Here is a 21476-nt window from a genome sequence, read left to right as displayed (position 1 = left end):
CAAGATCTCTTTCACGAGGGTGACCAGGCCAAAAGGGCAGCAGCACACGCCATAATATATGTCACATGATTGGTGCCATGTTGGTGTGGACCAACAGGTTGATGGGGAAAAATGATGACAAAAAAAAGATATTTCATTTTTTAAAATGTTTACCCTTCAAAAATAAACACATTTATTAGTAGTTTTCTTTTAAAGAATAAAAGCTGAAATTGTTATTTTGCCTCTTCAGTAAAAAAAAAAAAAAAACATGTACGCAGATGCACTCAAATGAGACCAATTTCAATTGTTCAATTATTTATAGAAAAAAACCATCAGGAGCATCAGCTCACCTTCAGAGCATCACTGTTTGAATTATTACTGTTCTAAAATCCTAAGAAAGTGTAGCCCTTGTACAAGTTTATCCATGTACATACTTAAAGTCACAATGTGTGCTCAATGAACAGTTCAGTAAAACACATTTCATGCTGACAAACACATTGCTGTACAAAATTACAGCAATATAATAAAAGTACAGCAAGACTAAAAAATATAGTGGATATAAAACACCCTAGAAACACACGCTAAATAAAAATCTACCAACATGGCAACATCCAGTTCATGTGTGTTTTTTAGCTGCGTGGGCAATTTCAATTCTGTACAATATGAGTAAAAAAACTAAAGAGAAAAGAAACAAAAGAACTACAAAAACAGTACATAGCACTTCATTTCAAACACATTACTCTTTCACATTAAATTTGTGTTTTACTTCCCATATTGAAAGTAATGTATATAGGCACAGTAATTATATTCATGAGCCAGTTTGGCCCTCATCATTTCTCCAAGTCTGGCCAAACAATCTGTCAACCAATCGATCAAGACTTTCTCTGTTTCCCAGGAGAGCTGCCAAACGTTAGACTGCTGCCTTTAACCGTCAGTTAAAACATAGACACATCGACTGCATCCCCTCAACTTCAAAAAGACACCCGTTAAATTGAAATCTTTGTCCCATACGAATCTTTAAAAAGATAAAAGTATCAATTTGATGAACTCATTATTTTCATATGAAATTCAGTACATTTCAAATCCTCTAAAACGGCTATTTACAGGCACATACAATAGCACCTTGATGCATACATTCCTTACAATTTCAGATTATGACTTGTTGGTTTATAATTGTATTTATGCTTGAAGAGAATTGTGTTTTCTGGTTTAATTATTTGTTTTTTTAAAAAGAGATAATTACAGACAGGCCAGGTCTTAGACAGAAGTCTGCATAATCATACAGACAGCTGATCTATGATGTATAATCTGTGGCTCAGAGAGAGACAAGCTCAGGTATTAATAATTATAAAAATCAACATGGCTGAATCCCATGAAGCTGCTTCAGTTTCAGGGTCCTGGTTTGTGCAGGCTGACTCACTGCCATGCTTTTTTTCTCCTACGATGTGAAGTCAGACAGTCTGCTGTTTAAAGGCTTATGAGATCGCTCATTCTAGTGTAATCTCAATATGTATGTATTTTAAACGCAGTAATCAGTTTGAATACTTGAGTAAATCAGATCTGCGAAAACCAAGGTCATCATGGTCTGTGGAGTCTTTTCTAAGTATAAAACCTTTGATAAAGATATTAATGACTTGAAATCTTTAGTTACACTGAGTAACACAAGTTTTGTGGTCTTACCTTTCATTAAGTCGTCAGTGGGGTAGCAGGATGAGTCGTCACACGAGTACAAACAAATCCATTGAAACTGATCTGACATGTCCAGCTATCTTCAAGAAAACAGATTGACAGTATTTTAGGAAATGATGATGTCATGGTTTTGTCCTTTGAGTAGAAACGTTTGAACTATACTCCAGAAGTCTGAATTAAAGACAGTTGTGCTTTTCTCTGTTGCACCCCAGCTAGACGCTGTAAGGACCCGTGTGTCTCATAAAATCGTGCCTACAGCAGCTCTGCATATCTGATATCTGTCAGAAGAGTGAGACTCTTCACCGCTAAAGAATCATGTCAAGTTAGCACCATCAGTGCAGCAAAAGGCATTTGGCTTGTGGAGCCCCCCCCCTCCCCCACAGGTTGGAAGAAGATGACTTCATGATGTCAATTAGCTCTGTAATAAAATCCTCCCCCCTCATGTTTTATGCTGAAGGGGTGTGTTAAAGAGGTCTGAGATCTGAAAAGATACAATCCTTTATCATTTCTTCAGGCACTGGTACATGAGTGCCCGTGGGTTCAGCATGTAGCGCTCAGAGGTGAGTAACTTGGTGAGATACTGCGGCACTGGAGGTCGAGGAGCCATGTAGGACACGCCGGGACTGACGGCCATCACCTCTGCTATCTTCTGCTTCATCTCCCGGATCTCCCGGTCCTGCTTCATCACTTTATCTACAGAAATAAAACCAACGCAAGACATGAGGGAACGGACAGTACAGAAAAGGCCAATTCATAATCATTTTGAAACTCTTAGGTTTCAGTCACTCCACAAGTACAGGTCGGTGTACTCAGAGAAGGACTTCACATGTACACAAATGAATTCAGAGGTATCTTCTTAAAGACAGGAACCAGAGAAAAGACTGGAGCGCACAAATCATTCGAGGCAAATTTAACAAAGGTGAAAATGACTAACATTGCAACAGTATCTTCTTCAGAGTCTGAACGCAATCCCTCTAATAACCATTTATTATAGCATAATGTCAGTCCAGTTTCAAATAGATAATGTATAAAGGAGTAATTGCAGTTTTGTAATACAGGCCAGATGCTACGATATCAAGAACCCAACAATCAATTAAATCAAAAATCCCTGTATATACATTGGTCATCCAAATACATTCACATCATTTAAGAGAATTTGTAAAGTAAATGTGTGGTAGGACGGTAAAAAAAAAAAAAGTTGTCGTATTATGTTTAAAAACAAAATGTGTGCAGCTTAATCTTTCACATAATGTGTAACAGAGCACTGGGGTACAGTTCACAGAATGCCTGGTGATGGTGTTTCATGGCCACATGGCGGTGCTATTGGGTTGATATCTTAATAACAGGCAAATAAAATGTAACCAGAGTGAGCCTTCTCAGCAGAGTATGAAGTGGAAAGAGTCGAGAAAAAAAACAGGCACTAAGAAATCACTAGAATCTTAAAAGTTAAGTGAAATGGGTGAGAACCTTGAGCGATTTCCAGCTGTCTGCGGGCGTCTCCCAGAGCAGAGAACAGGTCCAGCTTGATACGAGTCTCAGCACTCAGGTTGTACTCCAGATGTTGAGCTTTCTCTTGCATGGCTGACAGAGTGGACAGCAGCATGTCCATCTCTTTCTCCACACAGCGGTACTGTCCCAAGGCCTGCAATCCAGAGAGACAAGTAAAGGTGTGAGATGTGACTTAAGGTTTGTGATGACACGAGAGACAGGGCGTTTTGGTTTCCAGAGTATTTTGACCTTTTTTTTTTTTTTTTGGTAAAATGTCAGTGATATAGTTTTTGACTTGTTAAATGTCTGTTAATGATCGTATACTTCAGGAAACCGAAGCACCAGAGGAAAAACAACGTCAACACACTGTTGATGAATTGATGGTGAAATTGTCAGCCATTTAACAACACAAAGTAGCATCACATTATTGTTCTGTTCGTTTACATGAACTTAAGAGAAGGACCGGTTTCTTTTTTCATAAAAGCAGTGCAATGTTTTTATTGAAGACTCCGGCTTCAGCATGCGTCATGGAAAACAAAGCACTAAAATGAAACTAAGAAAAATCACAAAGTTCAACAAAATGCACACTTGATGTCCAAACCACTACACAACGTACTGATGAGATGACAGAGTGCAAAGTACGCCATGTAGCCAAAGAAAACTGAAAATGTACAAACACAAACATCCATCAACACAAAATCTCAGAACACAAAACACACCAAGTCTGTGACTGAGGACAAGCAAATACTCGACCACTTCAGGCTCACAGACGACACTTCAACTCAACAAGTTCATTCCCAAAGAATGTATTAAAAAAAAACAAGATACCTCAACATCACTCTCTAGATCTACCAATCGACTCTCTTTCACTTGATATTCCAGCTGTAGTTGTTTGTACTCTGTGTCTAGATCTTTTACTCTCTTTCTTAACATTTGGGTTTCACAGTGTTCCTGCCTGGTGTAGGAGACGGAGAAAATCACAGTTTTGGGGTGGTGAGAAAAGAAGGGATCATCTGAAGATGAAAGCTAATTCACACAGAAAGAGACATGACATTTCATTTGGATTTTTGTTCTTCAAATTTTCAAATCTAAAGCGGCAAAATATAAAACTAGGTAAAAGTGTGCATTAGGACCCAGATGTTTACAGTTGGCTGAGCGTAGCACAGAAACATGAGACAGCTAGCCTGGTTTTCTCCAAAGCAAACCAGAAAGCACACTGTCAGTTTAAGTGATATCGTTGAAATTCAGAGCATAAAAAAACTAATAAGCACAGTATTGTTTGGAGGGGGTGCATGCATAACTCCTCCAAAAACATTATTTGTATGATTAAAGAGCTTTAGACATGCTGTAGAGCGTTATTGTTACCCCTTAACACAGCCAGGCTAGCTGTTTTCTATCTCTATGCTAAGCTAATTGGTTTCTGGTTCCAGCTCCATACTAACACATCACATGAGAGTTGCATCTGTTCTCTTATATCCCAGCCTTTGAATCTGCAGCATCATATTCATTCTATACAGCAGCAAACAAATCTGACAAACATGGATTTTACAGGTTTGTAAGGTTTGAGTTTTACCTGTTTGCTAGACTCCGCGCTGTGCTGGCTGCTTCCTCCAGTTTGTGAGCCTGAAGCTCAGCCAACTGTTTCTCCACGGAGAGTCTGGCCTCCGTCTCTGCTCTGGTCTTCTTCTCCAGCATGGCACTGCTCTGTTTGTCCCTCTGCTTGGTTTTACTCAAACATGCAATCCTGCAGGTAAAAGAAGGGTATACATGCACGTCACTAGATCAACATCAGAGCTTGCAGAGGGTGCTGATTGTCTTTCTAGTCATCTTTGTAATCTGAAGGGTTAAAATGTGCAGGGACCCAAACTGTAATTCTCACAATGATCTCACATTCATGAAGTGTGTCAGATGGTGTTACAGCAGTGCCAAACTTTTAAAATAGATTAATTAAATGGAAAAAGTATGTCTTGCCTATAATCCCCTATTTCTTGTTTATTTGAGGATATTTTGGTGCCTCAGTTTCTCAGAATGAAATATGATGTTAATTATATTGTGGCTTTACCGTTGATCTCTTAGTCCATCTGATGAATAAAAAAAGATCACTCTGGTTCTACCAGCTTGTCCTCATGTGTTCATTCCTCTCTTTTTTTGTATTAATAGCCTGATGTTATGTGTTTATCAGTCCACAGAAGGAGCTAATGACTGACAATCAGCAATGGATTGGACTCACTTGCTTTGCAGCAGCATGTTAGACTGTCTGAGCAGAGACACCTCCGGTCTCAGGCTCCTCTCGCTGTTGGTCAGGTTGCAGACGTGACTTCGCAGCTCCTGCTCGCTCTGCCTGCTCGTCTGCAGCTCGCCCTTTAGCCTCCTCAGCTCCTGCTCCAGCCTGACAGGGACGATTTAGCAATGTTAAGGAGGAAGCAAAAAAGATTTGTTAAGCTCTCACTTTACCTTTAGATCGTCATTAAAAAATGGAGATAAAGGGGCATACTTGGCCATCTGATCAGCGTGGTAATTGTGAGCTAAAGTGGCGTTCTTGTCCATTAAGTCCCGGTTGGGGCTGATTGTTTTGGAGCTGTATCTCTGTTTCTTCTCCGTCCTCCCTGCAGGAGGTGAAGGAGTGTTTGTGGTGCCTCTGCGGGCTTTTGGCGAGGAACTTTTTGCTGCCCCTCGCGTGGCTTTGCTTCCTTGCTCTTCTTGAGGTAGATTTTCTGGAGCTGTTGAGGATTCTGGTCCTCCTGCTCCACCTTGGTGTAGATCTCTTGATTCACTGGGTCTGGCTGATAATGACCGCCGGTGTAATTCAGCTGACTTTGCGTCCTGGGTTCCCTTTTCTGCTGCTCTCTCCTCACTGCGGATCTGGAGGCAGTCAGTGACGTGTCCCTCATCGTGGGACACTGCAGCTCCGTTTTGCAACAGATACTGGGTGGACTCTGCCTTCGCCCTCCATTTTGAGCCTGTCAGTACAGAGAGGAACAATTAGTTCTTTACACTTGTCAATGATGGTCTCTATGTGGTGTTTTCTGTGTAAACAACAGCTAAGGAAGATGTTGCATTTATAAATTACAACTTGCTGCAGTTAAAAGGATTCTTTCTACTGCTCTCTCTGTCTTTAAATTGCCCCCTAGGAACAATTTTTTTTTTGTATTGAATTTGAATTGAATTTCTGTTCACTGTAACTTTATAAAACGACTCACCTGCCCTCATGTGGTGTTTGAAAACATTTTGAACAAATAAAGGGTGTTCTCAACAATAATTGTTGTTCCTTAAAATCAGTTTCCTGATGATTTCTCCACACTTTTCATGTTGAATGAACATCATAATGGACGAGCGGTCTCCTTTACAAATCATCACATAAACAAAGGGGAGCATGTGTGGTCATTCTCATAGCACTGGGCACACAACTTAAAAAGTGAACACAATAACTAAGAAACACCCTGTCGACTGTAACTGAGGTAGATTAAACTATACATGTGGAAGGTGTGGCTACTCACTGCTGCTGCCATCTGTGCCAGACTTGGGGTAAACCTGCAGGCCTGGAGGAAGAGAGTGCTGCAGGAGGTGCATGTGGAAGTCGTTCTCACTCTGCACGGCTTTTTGTATGCGCAGTTTGAAGATGTTGGTGAAATAGCAGGTGGCATAAAACCCCAGATACACAACAGGATACCCGATGCTGAACGTGAACACAAGGAGCAGAGACAGAACATACAGTAATCATCACATGAAGGACACATGAACATGTATAATATTTATAGCCAGCCTTTTCATAGATTTTTTTTAAAGGTTTCATTTAATACTTGATCGGTCATTAGCGAGATGAATCGAACTTTTCTCCTGAAATATCTGACACACAATCGTCAAAGCTAACTCTTGATATCACACAGAGGACTTCTGACAATGACAGCTTGATCCTTCTGTTACAGGCTGAAAGGGTGATTAATGTTAAATCAAAGTACCAGTGTGCAGCAAAAAGATGAGATAGGTTGGCATGTGAGGTTTTAAGGTCTTTGAGTCGAAGTGAAGCCTCAGTGTACACGAGCAGAATCCACAGGGACGCTGTCGATACACAGATGCCTTTTTCTGCAGACGAACACAGAGACATCCAACATTTAATTTGATCAGATGTGATATGTCAAAGAGTTATGCTTCTATATGTTGGCAAAACAAACTAAAACAAGTAATAACCCACAAACCTGTGTGCCAAATGTAGTTGAATAACACGTAAGTGCTCGCCACAAAAAAAAGCCAATGCAAAGGAACAAAAATCAAACAAAAGATGTCCAGAGTGAAGGCAGCACAAACAAAAACAACACAAATAACCTGCAAACAGAGAATAACAGCAATTACAGGCAAATGCTTTGGATCCATTGTTTGTGTCATCATCATCACATAAATTAAAATCAGACTCTAATGATACTCACCAGTCCATGGCAGTGGAAAGTGGTGTAAACGCTGCCAAAGAAGAGCCAGCATGGCCATAGGTACTCCAGTCTGAATTCAAGGATGAAATCTGCCAGCAGTACCAACGTCCACATCATCATAAACTTCAGGACCGTGTAAGCACTGCAAACAGGCAAATAATAATAATAAAACATCAGCAGAGGGGACGTGATCAGCTTGAATACTCCAGACACACATTTGTATTCTAGCCTCTGATTCTAGGAAAGAGACATTTCAAGCCAAAGATTTTACGGGGCATTAGAAGGACGGTGCTTAGTCTATCATTAGAGCAGCAGCTTCTTAACAACAGCAAAACAACAACAGTCATTTTGAGTAGAGAACAAAGACATTCTCCCTCCTTGGTTTTATGTGCGACCACGAGACAAACAGGGGCTGTGGTTTGCTCCTTTGTTCTGCTCTTCCATAGGCTGCTATCACATCAGCCCCTCTTTGTTTGGTAACCATGGCAATATTTCATCCGGAGGAGAGAGCGAGCATCACAGCGTCCTATTGCACATGGTTCAAATTCCTGTTTTAAAATCAAATCCATCCAATTCAAATCACTTGGATGAACACAAGAGAGGAATGCATTGTGAATGGTCTTTAATCTTTATGAGAACAGATACCGATACCAATTATGTAATTTAACCCATAAGAATGTATCTCTAGAAATTAGCAGTGAGGGATATACCAGCCAGCAGTCTTTTGGCCAAAAAGGTTGAATATATCTTGTAATTGCACCAAATAAGAGTGTATACATACATTTGTACAATGTAGCTACCATTTAATATTTGCAAAACAGATTTTTTTTTTTCACAATACAAAAGCAAATGCATGAAAACAAAAACAAAAAAAATGTGTTTTGGAATAGATGGAATGGATTTAATTTCCTGTATTACTCAATCAAACAATTAAATTGGCTAGATTGTTTCTTCTCCAGTCTCCTGTCGTTGGTACAGTACATGGTCTACTCCGGATGCTTTCAAAATAATGCTTTTATTTACAAAATACAAGCTGCTTTATCGGAGCCTCATATTCAGTATGCATAATGTCACCGAAAAGAGATATAAATATATGGCACTGTGTAAAGCGGATGAAACATCCAGAGGACAAGCAGGCCGATGTTAACTTGACTGATTTCAGTCGTTCTGTAAACAAAATAATCTGAAGGAAACACAACATGTTTACGCTTCTCTGTCCTCACATGTAATGGAGTCTATTCTATAAGAGTCACGCTGGTTTGTATTTAAGGGTGAGACATGGACGATGTGATGGGGACGTGAGGCAGACAGGTGAGCAGGATGACGACGACTGGATTTTACACAAAGACGAGCACCACAACAAAAGCAGCCTCCGCCAGGCCGGTGACGCGGCTCGCGACGGCGCCAGCTACCTTTCAGACAGCCTCTCCGTTATTTTCAGTTTTTTCATTTTCCGAACCCTGTTCGCGTCCACATAGCGTTTCTTCATCTTATGGCTTCTCCTCCCTCCGTGTTGTTTCTTTTTATACACCGCAGTCGCAGTGTCAGCGAAGGTAAAAAAAAATATATTATAATAATAATAATTGGAGCACAAGTAAATAGAAAACGCGGCGCCTCTTTGTGGGAACGGATGATCAGCTCAACCTGTGATGATGTCTGGGAATAAATGTAGGCTGCCGCGGTTCTGCGCATGCTCAGTACACGTTGTACCTACAAGTGTTCATCGCAGGAGGGGAGCAGATGAACACGCCAACACTGAACAAGATGTATTAATTAAAACATATAATGTTACCATACACTTAGTCTGCATAGAAAACACACTACAAGAGGTCCTCTTATAATAACAACAAGAACAATCTTTAAATCATCCACAAGCACTTTCATAATTTCCCTCAGCTCTGTTTAAAATCGCCACACCAAGACAGAAACAAATTCACAGTTTTTCTATTAAAGAGCTATTCAGAAAGATTTCAGCAACTTTAGAGAAGAAGCAAACTAAAAGGGATGGGATAAACAACATGTTTTAGAATTATTTATGTAGTCGGCCTAAATATAACACTAAGTAAATACAAGTGGGTCAACCAAAGTTAATTTTACATATGCCTATACCCCATACCTATAAAAAAAAACACACACAAAAAAACATTTTTTCTTTGCTCTTTTGTAACTTTCAGTACATTTCCTGATTGTATGTATTTACTTTAACAATATCAGAATCAGTTTAGTTGGCCGACAATAATGAGCAAGGATTAGTTATTAATAAACCTTATAACATAATTTATAAAAAAGCAGAAAGCTGATTTTAATTAACTCATTCTCCGCCATTGACGGAATATTCCGTCATTTGGAACCCAACCGTTCCCCGCCATTGACGGAATATTCCGTCAATTGGTGTTTTCAGTGTAATACGATAGGGGGCGCTCTGGCGGACATTGTGAAAAAGTTACAGGACTGTGGGGTCAAAAACCAACAAACAAGACCACCCGCGGGAAAGTAGAGAGAAAAAAAATAAACATTTTCTTAGTCCTTATTTTCCAGCGGGCGGAGTTCTATCAGTCTGTATGTGAGTTTGACGCGCGTCAAAAAGTCAACATTAGCCGTATAGATATGAGATAAAAGCTCTTGAACAGTACAAACATGCCGGCGCCAGCAAGGAGATATTCGGCTGCGGAAACTACAGAGTTAATTATCGATACAGACTCTGATAATTCATTTTTTGACCTCCGTGAAACTGATCTGGATGAAGACAGCAGCGGCGACAGTGAATGGAGGGATTCAGGACGTGTCAGAGGTAAGATATGATCACGTTATTTTTTGATTCACCATGATAGCATATGCATCTGATAATTCATGAGATAACGTGACGTCGAAATAACATATCTCTCAGTTTTGTACATAAACTATGTACAAAACGAATTTTTGACGGACATTTTATTGTAATTTCCAGACACAGAGTCCAGGTCTCCAAGGTCCAGACATACACGTAGGTGCAAGAGGTGAGTCATGATAACATATTTTATTTAGTTTGATAGTATGTTACTTGGATTGTATGATTATTAGATACTACAAGACAAGAGCATCTGCTAACTTGTGAGAGAAGATAAAAAAAGAAATAATTTAGCTTTCATTTTGTACACAAACTATTTACCAAATGAATATTTGTTTGACATTTTACTGTCATTTTACACACAGAGTCCAGGGATTCAAGGCCCAGGTGTCCTTTATACAGACCTACCCAAGGTGAAAAAGGTAAGATGTGATATGAAGAGGCCGAAAAATAACGTTTCTCTCTTTGTGCACATCACACTGTTGAATAAAAAAAATGTCTTTCTAATTATTTACAGGTCGAACACAGCAAAGAGGCAGAGGTCGGACCTGTGGATCTTATGGGTGTGGTGGAGGTCAAGTACCTGGTGACCAAGCAAGAGGGTCTGTAAACCAGCCAGGTGCAGGTCCTGGTCCAGGTAATCTGATGTGGAAAGAAATGAACTGGCAGCCAAAAGACTTTCCTTTTCACTGAGAATCCTGGACCTCTAAATGATGCTGCTGCTCTTGATCATATCATTCGTAAGCCTGACCTTGAAATGTACTGGTCTACAGATGACATTTTGGTCACCCCCTACTTCAACAAGGTCATGTCCCGCAACCGGTTTGAAATCATATGGAGATTTCTACACTCCAATGATTATGAATCAAGGCCAGCAAATAGCACTGACAGGTTGTACAAAGTCCGCCCTGTCTTATATTACCTTATATCTAAATTCAGTCAAATGTATCAACCTAACACCAACATTTGCATTAATGAGGGTATGCTTCTGTGGTGTGGACGGCGAGCGTTCAGGGTGTACGATCCCCAAAAACCTGTCAAATATGGGTTCAAATCCTACATCCTTTGTGATTCTGACACAGAGTACTGTTACAACATGAAACCCTATTGCGGAGAAGGCACTTCCCTGGAAGACACAGCTGTCTCTCTTCTTGATCAGGTTTTTGTTCAACTAATGTTTTATTATTGAAAATAATAATGATATTTAAGTGTTTGTAAAAACAAAGTATTTCTGAGTGTATAAGAGAAGAAAAATGTATAATATAGTTTGTAAATGTTGTAGTGCTACACTATTCAAAGAAAATTAATAATTTTATGTAATCATTTTTATTTATTTTAGTTATTTATTTTAAAATATAACTGTAGTTGGCAAATGAAAGTAAAAAGAATCCAAATGTAAACTCAAAATCACTTTTTTTTCTTGAAAATAAGTGTGTTTTACAAAAGTGCTGTTTTCTCAGCTTTTTGTCCGGAATGTGGTTTTTTTGTGAAAATGGCCGATATTCAAGTGCTGATAAAAAAAGATTGAATGAAGTTTGAATAAAATAGTTTTTTGTATATGAAAGCAGAGGCTCTGATCTTTCTTTTGATGTATTCAATATTTACATATTCAAAGAACAAAATATTCTGTGAGTCTTGAAAGATTGGTGAAAATGGTGAAAAAGGCTGGCGCTGGCTGGCAAACATTCTAGAATTCTCTGGCGGGGAAAGAGTTAAAATGTGTTAGAAGTCAATAGTTCTATTTTCAATAGACTATTGAGCGATCATGGCACAATTTCCAACAGGTGCTTCAGATTGTATTAGTTTTTAATTATTTTATAGGAGACAGTCAAAATGTAGGCCTACCACTCGTGACTTTCCACGATGTGAAGTCAGAGTGAGAGTAGTGCAAGAACAAGCTGTTAATTAGTGCCTAAGGAAGCAACAATATTTATAGAGAGGATAAAGCAGTCCTGAATCCACCCAGAAGGCCAAAAATGACCAGTAATGCCTAGGGAGATACTATCGAGAAAAAGCTGTTGACAGGTGAACTTGCTTGTTGCCTTCCATATATTTACACAGGATGAGAAACAACAAAAAACTAAAAGGAAAACAAAGCTGGGCAAATACATAACAGTACACGTAACAATTATGTACACACACATGCAAATAAGAAAGGTGTAACCACAAAGAGCTTTATTAGCTCCAATTACAAACATGATCAAATGTCAATACATCAGGCACGTAATTGTGTAATTACTAAATAATGGAAAAAAGTCTAAGGAAAAAATATGAACTTAATATTGGTATGTAACCCCTTTCATTACAAGTTGGACTTTTTATGGTCCAAAATTTAAGGTTACTGAATTGAATTATAAAATGACCTTACTGAATCGTCACACATGCTAAATTATAGTGCTGGCTTCTCGTCAACAGTGTAGAGGTAAGTAGGCCTATGTCCTCTTTATTATTTTTGATTCCGGTGCAGAATGGTTTGTTATTGTTTTGACCAGAGAAAGGAGGCGGTGTTACGACACCCTCATATGGCCGTTTTGCTGCTTGCCCCTCTGTTTGTCAGGCAAACATTATATCAGGTGTTACAGTGACGGAAGCGGGCAAGTGAACTGGTTCAGTTCTATTGGATTCTACCCGGTCTAAACACACTCAAGTTGTGAGCGATGTTGCTAAAGTAGGCTGAGAACCCATTCCAGTACCAAGTTCGGCATTAACTTTGGAAGGATTGAATAAAACAAGACTTTTACATTTATTAAGTACAGACAAAAAGGTCAAACATTTTTGGGGGGGAATTGAATTGGTGACCATTTTTATAGACAGTAGAAACAGGAGCAGACTCATTTCAGGTAAATGATCAGCCCTTGTGCAGGTAAGATTGTGTTGAATGCTGAGTTGGAACTTATAAACAACATTCTCACCTGGGTGTTTTTTGGAGGTGTGACAGTGCTGGGTGAAACAGAAAAATGAAGCTCAGTGTAATTTCAAGTAGGAAGACCATTCAATGTTTTAATTCATTTAGTCATCATTCCTTTATGTTGTTCCCTCTTTCTGTATCACTATCACTTCCTGCTCCAGTGTTTTGATAATAATGGGCATGAATGCAAGTACACATATATTTATGATTTTCATTCATCTATGTTAAAAAAAAAAAAAAAAGACAAGTCGTTATCTTTTTCCATCATGACTCAAGGGCATTTCCTGCCAAATTTAAATCAGTTCCCCTTTCTGTGAATGCAACCAGGCTCCACCCCAGTCACCTCCAATCCTCTCACCAGTTATTTAGGTGCAGCACAGTTTCATGAAGATGATGAAACTGTGAAGACTGGTGGGTGGTGATGGGGAGGAGTAGGATTGCATGTAACGGTGTCAAGAATGAACTGGGGGAAGAAAAAGCTATAATCAAAAAGACTGCAGCAATATACTAGGCCTAACAGCAGATGACTATGGGAAGATATGAGTGAGCATACTGTGCAACATAGTATGGGAATGAGGATGTAAGCAGGATACACTGAATTTAACCAACAAGATTACAGCGGACCCTCTGTACCCACTTTGGTCAGAGTTTGAACTCTTGACATCTGGACGCAAAGTGTCCAGGATGAGGACAAAATGAGGCATTACATCCTTTGTACCACACAGTATTTAGCTGCTTAATAACCTGTGATTATACACTATGAACATAGCACTCTGCACTTTATTTAACTTGCTACTAAAATCCCCCATTTAATCATGCCATGCTTCAATTAAGTATTTTCATTTGATTTTATAATGGTTTTGTTTTTATGTGCTGACCTGGATATGTTTGTTTGTTTTGTGTTTTTGTGCTTGCAAACTCCCCAAGGGGCTATAAAGGTTTCATTCATTTATTTTCATTCAAGCAGACTATAGCCTTCCTGACTCAACTTTTGCAAGAGTTTTATGAAGTCAATACACTTTACACATTCTTTAGATCACTCTAGGTCATAGTTTTGGAGGGTATCTTCCTGATGTGGCTCCAATACAGTAGAATGCATTAAGTCATTAAGAGGTTAAATGAGAGATCTGTCACTGTCATAGACATTTGGCACAGGCTCATATTCACTGATGGCTGCAAGCCCACACACACACCAGCTGCCTGAGTCAACACTTAGTTTTTATATGTGTGCTTTGTTATAAAGATGGCACGGTAAAGGTTAGCACTGCATATCTGAGGTCTCTTTTTCTGCAAACATGAGACAGATAGTTAAAGGTGTACTGAGAAGCTGTTAAAGCCTGTCAGTATAGCAAATTAAGTTATGATAGTATAAAAACATAGAGCAGTTGTCCTCAGCTTGTGGGTCAGGAGCCAAAAATGGTAGTAAAATAGTAGTTTTCAGACATGGGGTTTAAACTGTAATTGCTTTTATTAAATAAATCTGTTTGCTGGAAATAGTTGGACATATAGTTAAATATTTTTCATTAGCAGTAGATATTTTTCTGAGCTTAGACCAGTGAAATGTATGCTGTGCTGTGCTCGAGAAAAAAGGACTTTGCAGATCCCTATAAAAGTTTGTCTCTACAGGATATGGCAAAGTTAAAGTGATCCGACGGGTAAATGTGCCAGTCATCACCTGATGAACAAGGCATGTGACATATCGTGTGTGTGTGTGTGAGAAAGAGAGAGAGAGAGAGAGAGAGAGAGAGAGAGAGAGAGAGAGAGAGAGAGAGAGAGAGAAAGAGAGTGTGTGTGCTTATGTGCGTGAATGAATCTGTGTGTGTGTGTGTGTGTGTGTGGTTTTTTTTTTTGGTGGGCATTTTCCTTATTCTTAATACGTTTCATAAATTTTACTATATTGCCATGTTAATATGTCACATTTTTATGTATTTTATATGATCCCACTTCTCCGCAAATTAATTTCAAGTTGAATCTATAGTACAGAAAACAGAGGAACAAAATAATGTCAGCTCTGGTCCCACAGGCCAAACTAGTCTATATCAGTAACTCTGCATTTAGTTGAACTACATCAACATTCAGACAACATATAATATGCAAAAAGGCAGAGGACAAAGAGCCCTAACCCAAGAAGAAATGGATCAAACATGTAGTGAAATCACCTCTGGTTGGTTTTGCTGAGACAGTAACACCAACATTTGTGAAACTCTCCCATGTCCACTTCATTATTTCTCTTTTACCCAGGAGACAGGGGAGGAGGGGAGGGACAAGCATACACTCTCTCTTTCTCATATGATTATGTTTATACAAGATGTTAATGAAAGCTATCAAAAGCTAGATATGAGATAGACATTAAGGTTTGTTAAACCAGCTTCAGAGTACAGGCCTCAGTTCTGTGTCACTTTACTGAAAAATAAATGTTACCTGTGAATATTGTTTTTGAGACCAAAACAACAATGACTTTTGGCAAAGAAGGGCTAGACGTGACAGGGAATGGTTCCAATTATAGACAATTTATGCAGAAAGCAACAGTTCAGGGATTATTGCTATAGAGAAGGTCATTGAAAAGCATAGATGCAATAACTGGATGAACAACATTGATGGAACATAATAAAATCCTCAAGAAGAACACAACATGTAAACATATGCAGATTTTGAGTTAAAATGCAAAACTTTTGTTTAGTCATCCTTTGTAAACAAGGATGTGCTTTAGACAGTTGAGTCTGTTTGTTTTTTGTCTTACCTGCCTCAGTCTCCAGCCTATAAAAAGGACACCTGTACAGCAGTTTTTGTAGGTAGCAGTCCTGGACTCAACAATGACTCTGTATACTTTGAGCTTCATTTGTGCCTTTGGCCTCTGTGCTGTTCTTCAGGCGCCTGGCGCTTCAGCGTTTTGGTTTGTAAGTGAAATTAAATATCCTCTGTGGTCGGGAAATTTGATAGGGTGCATTTAAGTTTTGTTATATCAAAGGCATTTTCAAAACGTATGCTTTTTCATTGTTGCATATAATGTCTGATAATCTGTTATTTCTTTTTCATTTCTAAAACAACATATTTAATAAAGGGTAAGTGTTTGCAATTATTATTTTTAATAATATTAGTTTTATTTGTTTTATTCATTCAGGCTTTAAAAAATTGTCTATCTGTGTTCATTTAGAATTTCACCCTGCTTCAAACAATAATAATCATGGCAATGAAGATAGCGGTAAGTGATTGTAATTGAAATACTCATAAAATGCAGTAAGTTCATACACATTCATTATTCACATTTTCTATTAATGTTTGTATTTATTTAGGCTCCACCGAGATGTCTTCCTCGGACGAGGTGGAGATTGTGAACAAACATAACGACCTGAGGAGGCATGTGCAGCCTTCTGCTAGCAACATGTTGAAAATGGTAACAACCTGATGATGCATTCACCTATTTCATTATTTCAACAACCAAAAAAATGCTATTTCAAAGAGTTTTACTTCTAAGCATGAATTTTCAATCAGCATAGCCCATTAGGGCTTTAGATAGTACTACACACTGTCAATCATGCTGCAGCAAAACTGTAAAGATTAGATGAATTTTATAACAAGCACAAAGCACTTGAGGATTCCTTTCAGTAGTGGTCTACATTTGTCATCTGTTCCCCACAGAGCTGGAGCAATGAGGCAGCAGCCAATGCTAAGAGATGGGCTGACAGCTGTGCCTATAAGCACAGCCCTAAGGGTGTCAGAAAGATCGGCTGTAAGTACTCGAACCCTCCCTCTCCCGCACTTCTATGGGTTTTTGATTGATTTCAATTTTGATTATTCCAAACAACTGACACTGTTTCTTAAAACGTTGCTCTTAATCAACTTCCTCTCTTTTTAAAACTAATCACTAGTAAATAGGATAGTAATAGTAAAGAGAATATTAACAACTGTTAAGTAGCTCTTTCTCTTGCTGTTAAACTAAAGTTAGCGGCTGTGGAGAGAATCTATACATGTCCAGCCACAAGGGAAGCTGGAATGATGCTATCCAGGCCTGGTATGACGAGGAGCAAGACTGGCGCTATGGAGTGGGATCCATCAACGGAAAGGACGTTGGTCACTTTACACAGGTGCATTTTTACATTTCATCAAATTTTTCATAGCACTGTTGAAAGTGACAACTTGCAGTAAAAGAAAAAAAAAATCAGCACATATCATGCCATGCGCTCCTGGTGATGTCATGTTTAATATCCTCTGCATAGGTTGTTTGGTACAGGTCCAACCTTATTGGCTGTGCTGTGGCCCACTGTCCAAGCTCTGATTACAATTACTTCTATGTCTGCCAATACTGCCCACCGTAAGTACAAATGTTTGTTTTCACTGGGAAGTCTGTTTTTTAATTTCAGTAACTTGTTTAGTTTTAATTCAGGTCAATGTGTCCAAGGTCAAGCTCCAGCATGTAATTATAAATATAATTGTATTGTTCATTCCTGATTTTTTTTTGTTTGACAATTGACAATTCAGGTTTTGTGCCAGAACACGAAATCCTTTACTCTAAGTTCTATTCCAATGCAAACAGTGCCAAACTCATATGTAGATGAACATGTTCAGATTTAGTGGATGAAACAAAGCACAGTGATGTTCTGTGCCACTGACAAGAAAAACTTCCATTTGCACCTCAGTTCTACTTGTTAACCTTGAGGGAATCCTAAATATTATGTCTGTGATTAGCTGTGAGTCCTTATAGTTGTTAATTGTTTGTGACTCTTGCCTACATTACAGTGGAAACTACCAGTTTTCTCGCCCCTACAAGAGGGGACCCCGTTGTGGTTCCTGCCCATACTCTTGCGAAAATGGACTGTGCAGTAAGTGGCAATTTTTCTAAATTGTTTTTTATTGCACATCAGAAGAAAATAAAAACACAATAGATCAATTATGAGAGAAACAATACAAGCAGTACATAATGATAAGAAAGTTATAAAAAGGAAAGAAATGTGCAGAATCCAAAGAAACCCAAATGAGCTTGTCAAGTGGGCCTAATGAGAAACATGTATCTCAGAGACAAACAATTACAGTAGCCCAAGCAATGATAAAGCCAAACAAAAATGTATTTACTTCATTTATTTAAAAAGTATTTACACCAGCCAATGAGTGCACAGACAAGTTTATGAATAAATACAATTCAGTGACTGGATCCTAATTAAACCAGCATTATGACAGACACATTGCAGCAAAGAAAATCATTGTGAAGGGAAACGTCAAGCGATTAAAACTTGGTTGATCCATAAGTTATTCCGAAAAGAGTGTGAACCTCTGGTTGGCTTTTACGCGAAGTTGGTGTGCTCTCGTTAGACAAGCAGGTGCCAAACACTGATGTGTAGCTTGTGCCAGCCTGCTTAAGTATCAGTTTTTCCATCACAACAAATGTCATTTTCCCAGGTAGCTTGCAGTGTAGGCACAAACAGTAATTATATACACTAAGTCCTGCAGTGGGTGTGCGCTTCTAGTGGGCTCAGCGATGAGCCCAGGAGGAAAGGCCCACACAAAATTTTAAGTGACTCAACTTTTAAAATTACACACAAATAACATCTATGTATTATAGCCTTGATATTTTCATGGATCATATGTTGACACAAGGACATGTGTGCCTTTAGCACGTTTGCAAGCATTTTTTGTGAGACTTTGTGTGTTGTCTTTTTAATTTCTGAATCCATTCATTCTTTACTTCTTTCTATCTCCTCCAGCCAACCCCTGCAACTACATTGACAAGTACAATAACTGTCCTAGTCTAAAGAGGAGGCATGGCTGCGACCACAGGAAAGTGGCCGCCTGGTGTCCTGCCTCCTGCAAGTGCAGCAATGAGATCCAGTAAACTCCACGGAGCCACATGGTCTCAGACTGAGAAGTCTGTTTTGATACATACAGATGCATTGTATGAGCTGCTTTCCTATGATTGTACTTCAGAAATCAAGTTCAAAATGCTCTTTGTTAATTCTGCTAATGCTCTTTAGGTAATACTTGGGATTGTAAACTCACACTAACTGGGATTGTAAACTCACACTAACTGGGATTGTAAACTCACACTAACTGGATTGCTATACACTTTGGATAAAATTGTGAAACCTGAAAAATAAAAATACAAACATTTTACCTGCAACAACAATAAGACAAAAGGAAGTCCTCACATTTCAGAAGTTAGAATCACAAAATGTTAAAGCATGGTAGACACAATGTCATTTTAATGTTGAAACAGACTTTACATTTTCTTTTCAATCATTATATAGCAAATATGTGTTGAAGTGGGGATTTGCAAATAAAGATTGATTGGATGATTGATTAGTAGTCAAGATTCATTCAATGAGGAATTCATTGTATCTAGTTTCAACTCTATGCTGTAGAAAATTACATTTAATATCATTGATTATATATGATAGCTGTTCAGGTGCACAACTAGAAAGTAAGAATTTACCTGTGTTATTTTTTGAATTTGCTTATACGAGGAAATCAACCTTCTCTCTGCCAATTGTTTGCAGAAGCTTCGAACAGGAACTTTTGACTGATAGAAGTCTTTGCATTATGTTGATAATGTTAGCAAGAAACTTTTGACATACGTACTAAGGGAAAAATGTGATAGGTTATTCAGTGTTTGACCTTATGGCCAATACCCCATTGCTCAGAAAATAAGCAAGCAATAAGCAATAATCCCTTGAGGAACATATGGAAAATCACAAATGCAAATAACACATTGAATTTAAAAACCCTGTACACTCTTGTCAATGTGGTCTGGGTAGTGTGACTTGTCAACCAAGTAAGTTGAAGCATTTTTTGTTTTTGGTCACAGATCTTCCAGGGAGTGGGAGTGCAGGGACTTGTGGGGTCGTCACAGGAGTGAGGAAGCATTATTACAATGTGCAGCTATACATAAATATACTCACATGATTACTGATAACAGAAATTGTTTCGGTTTGCTTACTAACAATGATTGAAGACTTTAAAAGTGTAAAATCAATAATTATATTGATAATATAATTATATAATAATTATAATAATATAATATATAATATAATATAATTATAATAATATAAGAAATGGATCACAAAAAAAACTTATCCTGCAAAGACAAGCACAGGCTGAAAATGAGGGAAGCTGGTGGTAAAAAACGTATGAATAAATCAATCGAACCAACGTTCATCAGCTCTTAATCTACACACTGGTGTACCACAAGGCTCCATACTTGGCCCGCTTTTGTTTAGCCAATTTGAAATTAGTTAGAAATGCACTAACTTTTAATGCTGCCAAGCTGTTTACGGATGCCATGATCATGTCACATCTAACATACTGTTTAACAAGCTGAAGACAAACTAACATCTCATCAGTAAAACCATTAGCAACCCTCTACAAGAATACCCTTAAAGTGCTGGACCAGAAGCCCAACAGTTCACATCACTGTATTATAATAAAATAACCGTAGACTGCTGAGCTGAGAAGATATAATCAAATACAAAAACATCTGCCTGGTTTTCAACATTTTGGCTACTATAGGCTACTGCTCCTCCTCCTTAGAACTCATTCATAACTCAACGTAACAGCAGCAGTCAGTCCACTAGATGCACCACACGAGGTTACCTTCTCATTCCGTTTAGAAAAAGCATATTAGGTCAACTATCATTTTCTGTTAGAGCAATACAACACTGGAATTCACTGCCCACCTCTATCAAAGATAGACAGATATATTCCAACTTTACAACACACCTTAAAACATAGTTTACAGAAAACTGTAATTGCACACATTAATCTCTGTCAAATGTGACATGTATGTTCGATGTGACATGGTCATTGCTGCTGCCGCTCTGTCTCTGCTGCCTGCCTCCATATTCTGTCTTGTATGTATTTTAAATTTGGCCTCTCTGTTGTCTTTGTTGCATGCACTGCTTTGATATCTTTTTTCCATCTGTGCTTGCCTAGGACCTCTGTTATCACAAATGTAATGTAATTTATTGTATTTTAATCTTCTTATTTTGCACTTCAGGTTGCTGATTCACAATGTGCCGGGGACTACAGCTGGAAATTATCCGCAAAGGCTAAAGCTGCTCCTTTCAATGTAAAAGGAGATTGTCCACAAAATAATAAACAAAAATAAATTCAAAGCACCAAAAATGATAACAGGAAATGTCCTCCTGCTCAGGGGTTCTCCAAAATGAGAGTA

At 38.5% G+C, this 21476-nt stretch overlaps 3 protein-coding genes across 3 annotated transcripts; 2 read left to right on the top strand and 1 right to left on the bottom strand.

Annotated features, from left to right (window-relative positions):
- Positions 1–130: 130 nt before the first annotated feature.
- Positions 131–9247, bottom strand: LOC306827946 (macoilin). Its single transcript, XM_079350080.1, has 11 exons — positions 8993–9247; positions 7581–7722; positions 7353–7479; positions 7116–7239; positions 6654–6832; positions 5651–6116; positions 5387–5545; positions 4730–4900; positions 3985–4111; positions 3136–3310; positions 131–2361 (listed from the first exon to the last, which is right to left on the bottom strand). Exons 1-11 carry the CDS (start codon positions 9067–9069, stop codon positions 2171–2173), a joined length of 1938 nt encoding a protein of 645 aa, XP_079206206.1. The 5' UTR covers positions 9070–9247; the 3' UTR covers positions 131–2170.
- Positions 9248–9897: 650 nt separating this feature from the next.
- On the top strand, positions 9898–11359 carry LOC306831695 (uncharacterized protein). The gene is made up of 4 exons (XM_079355909.1): positions 9898–10371; positions 10528–10576; positions 10773–10829; positions 10925–11359. The coding sequence occupies exons 1-4, from the start codon at positions 10321–10323 to the stop codon at positions 11098–11100; spliced, it is 333 nt and encodes a 110-aa protein (XP_079212035.1). The 5' UTR covers positions 9898–10320; the 3' UTR covers positions 11101–11359.
- Positions 11360–16964: 5605 nt separating this feature from the next.
- Positions 16965–19254, top strand: LOC306824581 (serotriflin-like). Its single transcript, XM_079344762.1, has 5 exons — positions 16965–17045; positions 17258–17400; positions 17533–17627; positions 18053–18135; positions 19015–19254. Exons 2-5 carry the CDS (start codon positions 17284–17286, stop codon positions 19140–19142), a joined length of 423 nt encoding a protein of 140 aa, XP_079200888.1. The 5' UTR covers positions 16965–17045; positions 17258–17283; the 3' UTR covers positions 19143–19254.
- The last annotated feature ends 2222 nt before the right edge of the window (positions 19255–21476 follow it).

This window comes from Symphodus melops, assembly GCF_947650265.1.
Source record: "Symphodus melops genome assembly, chromosome: 1".
In the NCBI taxonomy this organism is placed as follows: Eukaryota; Metazoa; Chordata; class Actinopteri; order Labriformes; family Labridae; genus Symphodus; species Symphodus melops.
This window is presented reverse-complemented; position numbering and strand designations above follow the sequence as displayed.

Excerpts from the sequence above, each read along its gene's own strand:
- LOC306827946 (XM_079350080.1), bottom strand. The coding sequence starts at position 9,069 with ATGAAGAAACGCTATGTGGACGCGAACAGGGTTCGGAAAATGAAAAAA. Across the intron at positions 7,240-7,352 it reads CAACTACATTTGGCACACAG|AAAAAGGCATCTGTGTATCG; the intron begins GTTTGTGGGTTA and ends GTTCGTCTGCAG. Across the intron at positions 6,117-6,653 it reads TGGCACAGATGGCAGCAGCA|GCTCAAAATGGAGGGCGAAG; the intron begins GTGAGTAGCCAC and ends CTGTACTGACAG.
- LOC306831695 (XM_079355909.1), top strand. The coding sequence starts at position 10,321 with ATGAAGACAGCAGCGGCGACAGTGAATGGAGGGATTCAGGACGTGTCA. Across the intron at positions 10,577-10,772 it reads CATACACGTAGGTGCAAGAG|AGTCCAGGGATTCAAGGCCC; the intron begins GTGAGTCATGAT and ends TTTTACACACAG. Across the intron at positions 10,830-10,924 it reads ACCTACCCAAGGTGAAAAAG|GTCGAACACAGCAAAGAGGC; the intron begins GTAAGATGTGAT and ends AATTATTTACAG.
- LOC306824581 (XM_079344762.1), top strand. The coding sequence starts at position 17,284 with ATGTCCAGCCACAAGGGAAGCTGGAATGATGCTATCCAGGCCTGGTAT. Across the intron at positions 17,401-17,532 it reads ACGTTGGTCACTTTACACAG|GTTGTTTGGTACAGGTCCAA; the intron begins GTGCATTTTTAC and ends TCCTCTGCATAG. Across the intron at positions 18,136-19,014 it reads TTGCGAAAATGGACTGTGCA|CCAACCCCTGCAACTACATT; the intron begins GTAAGTGGCAAT and ends TATCTCCTCCAG.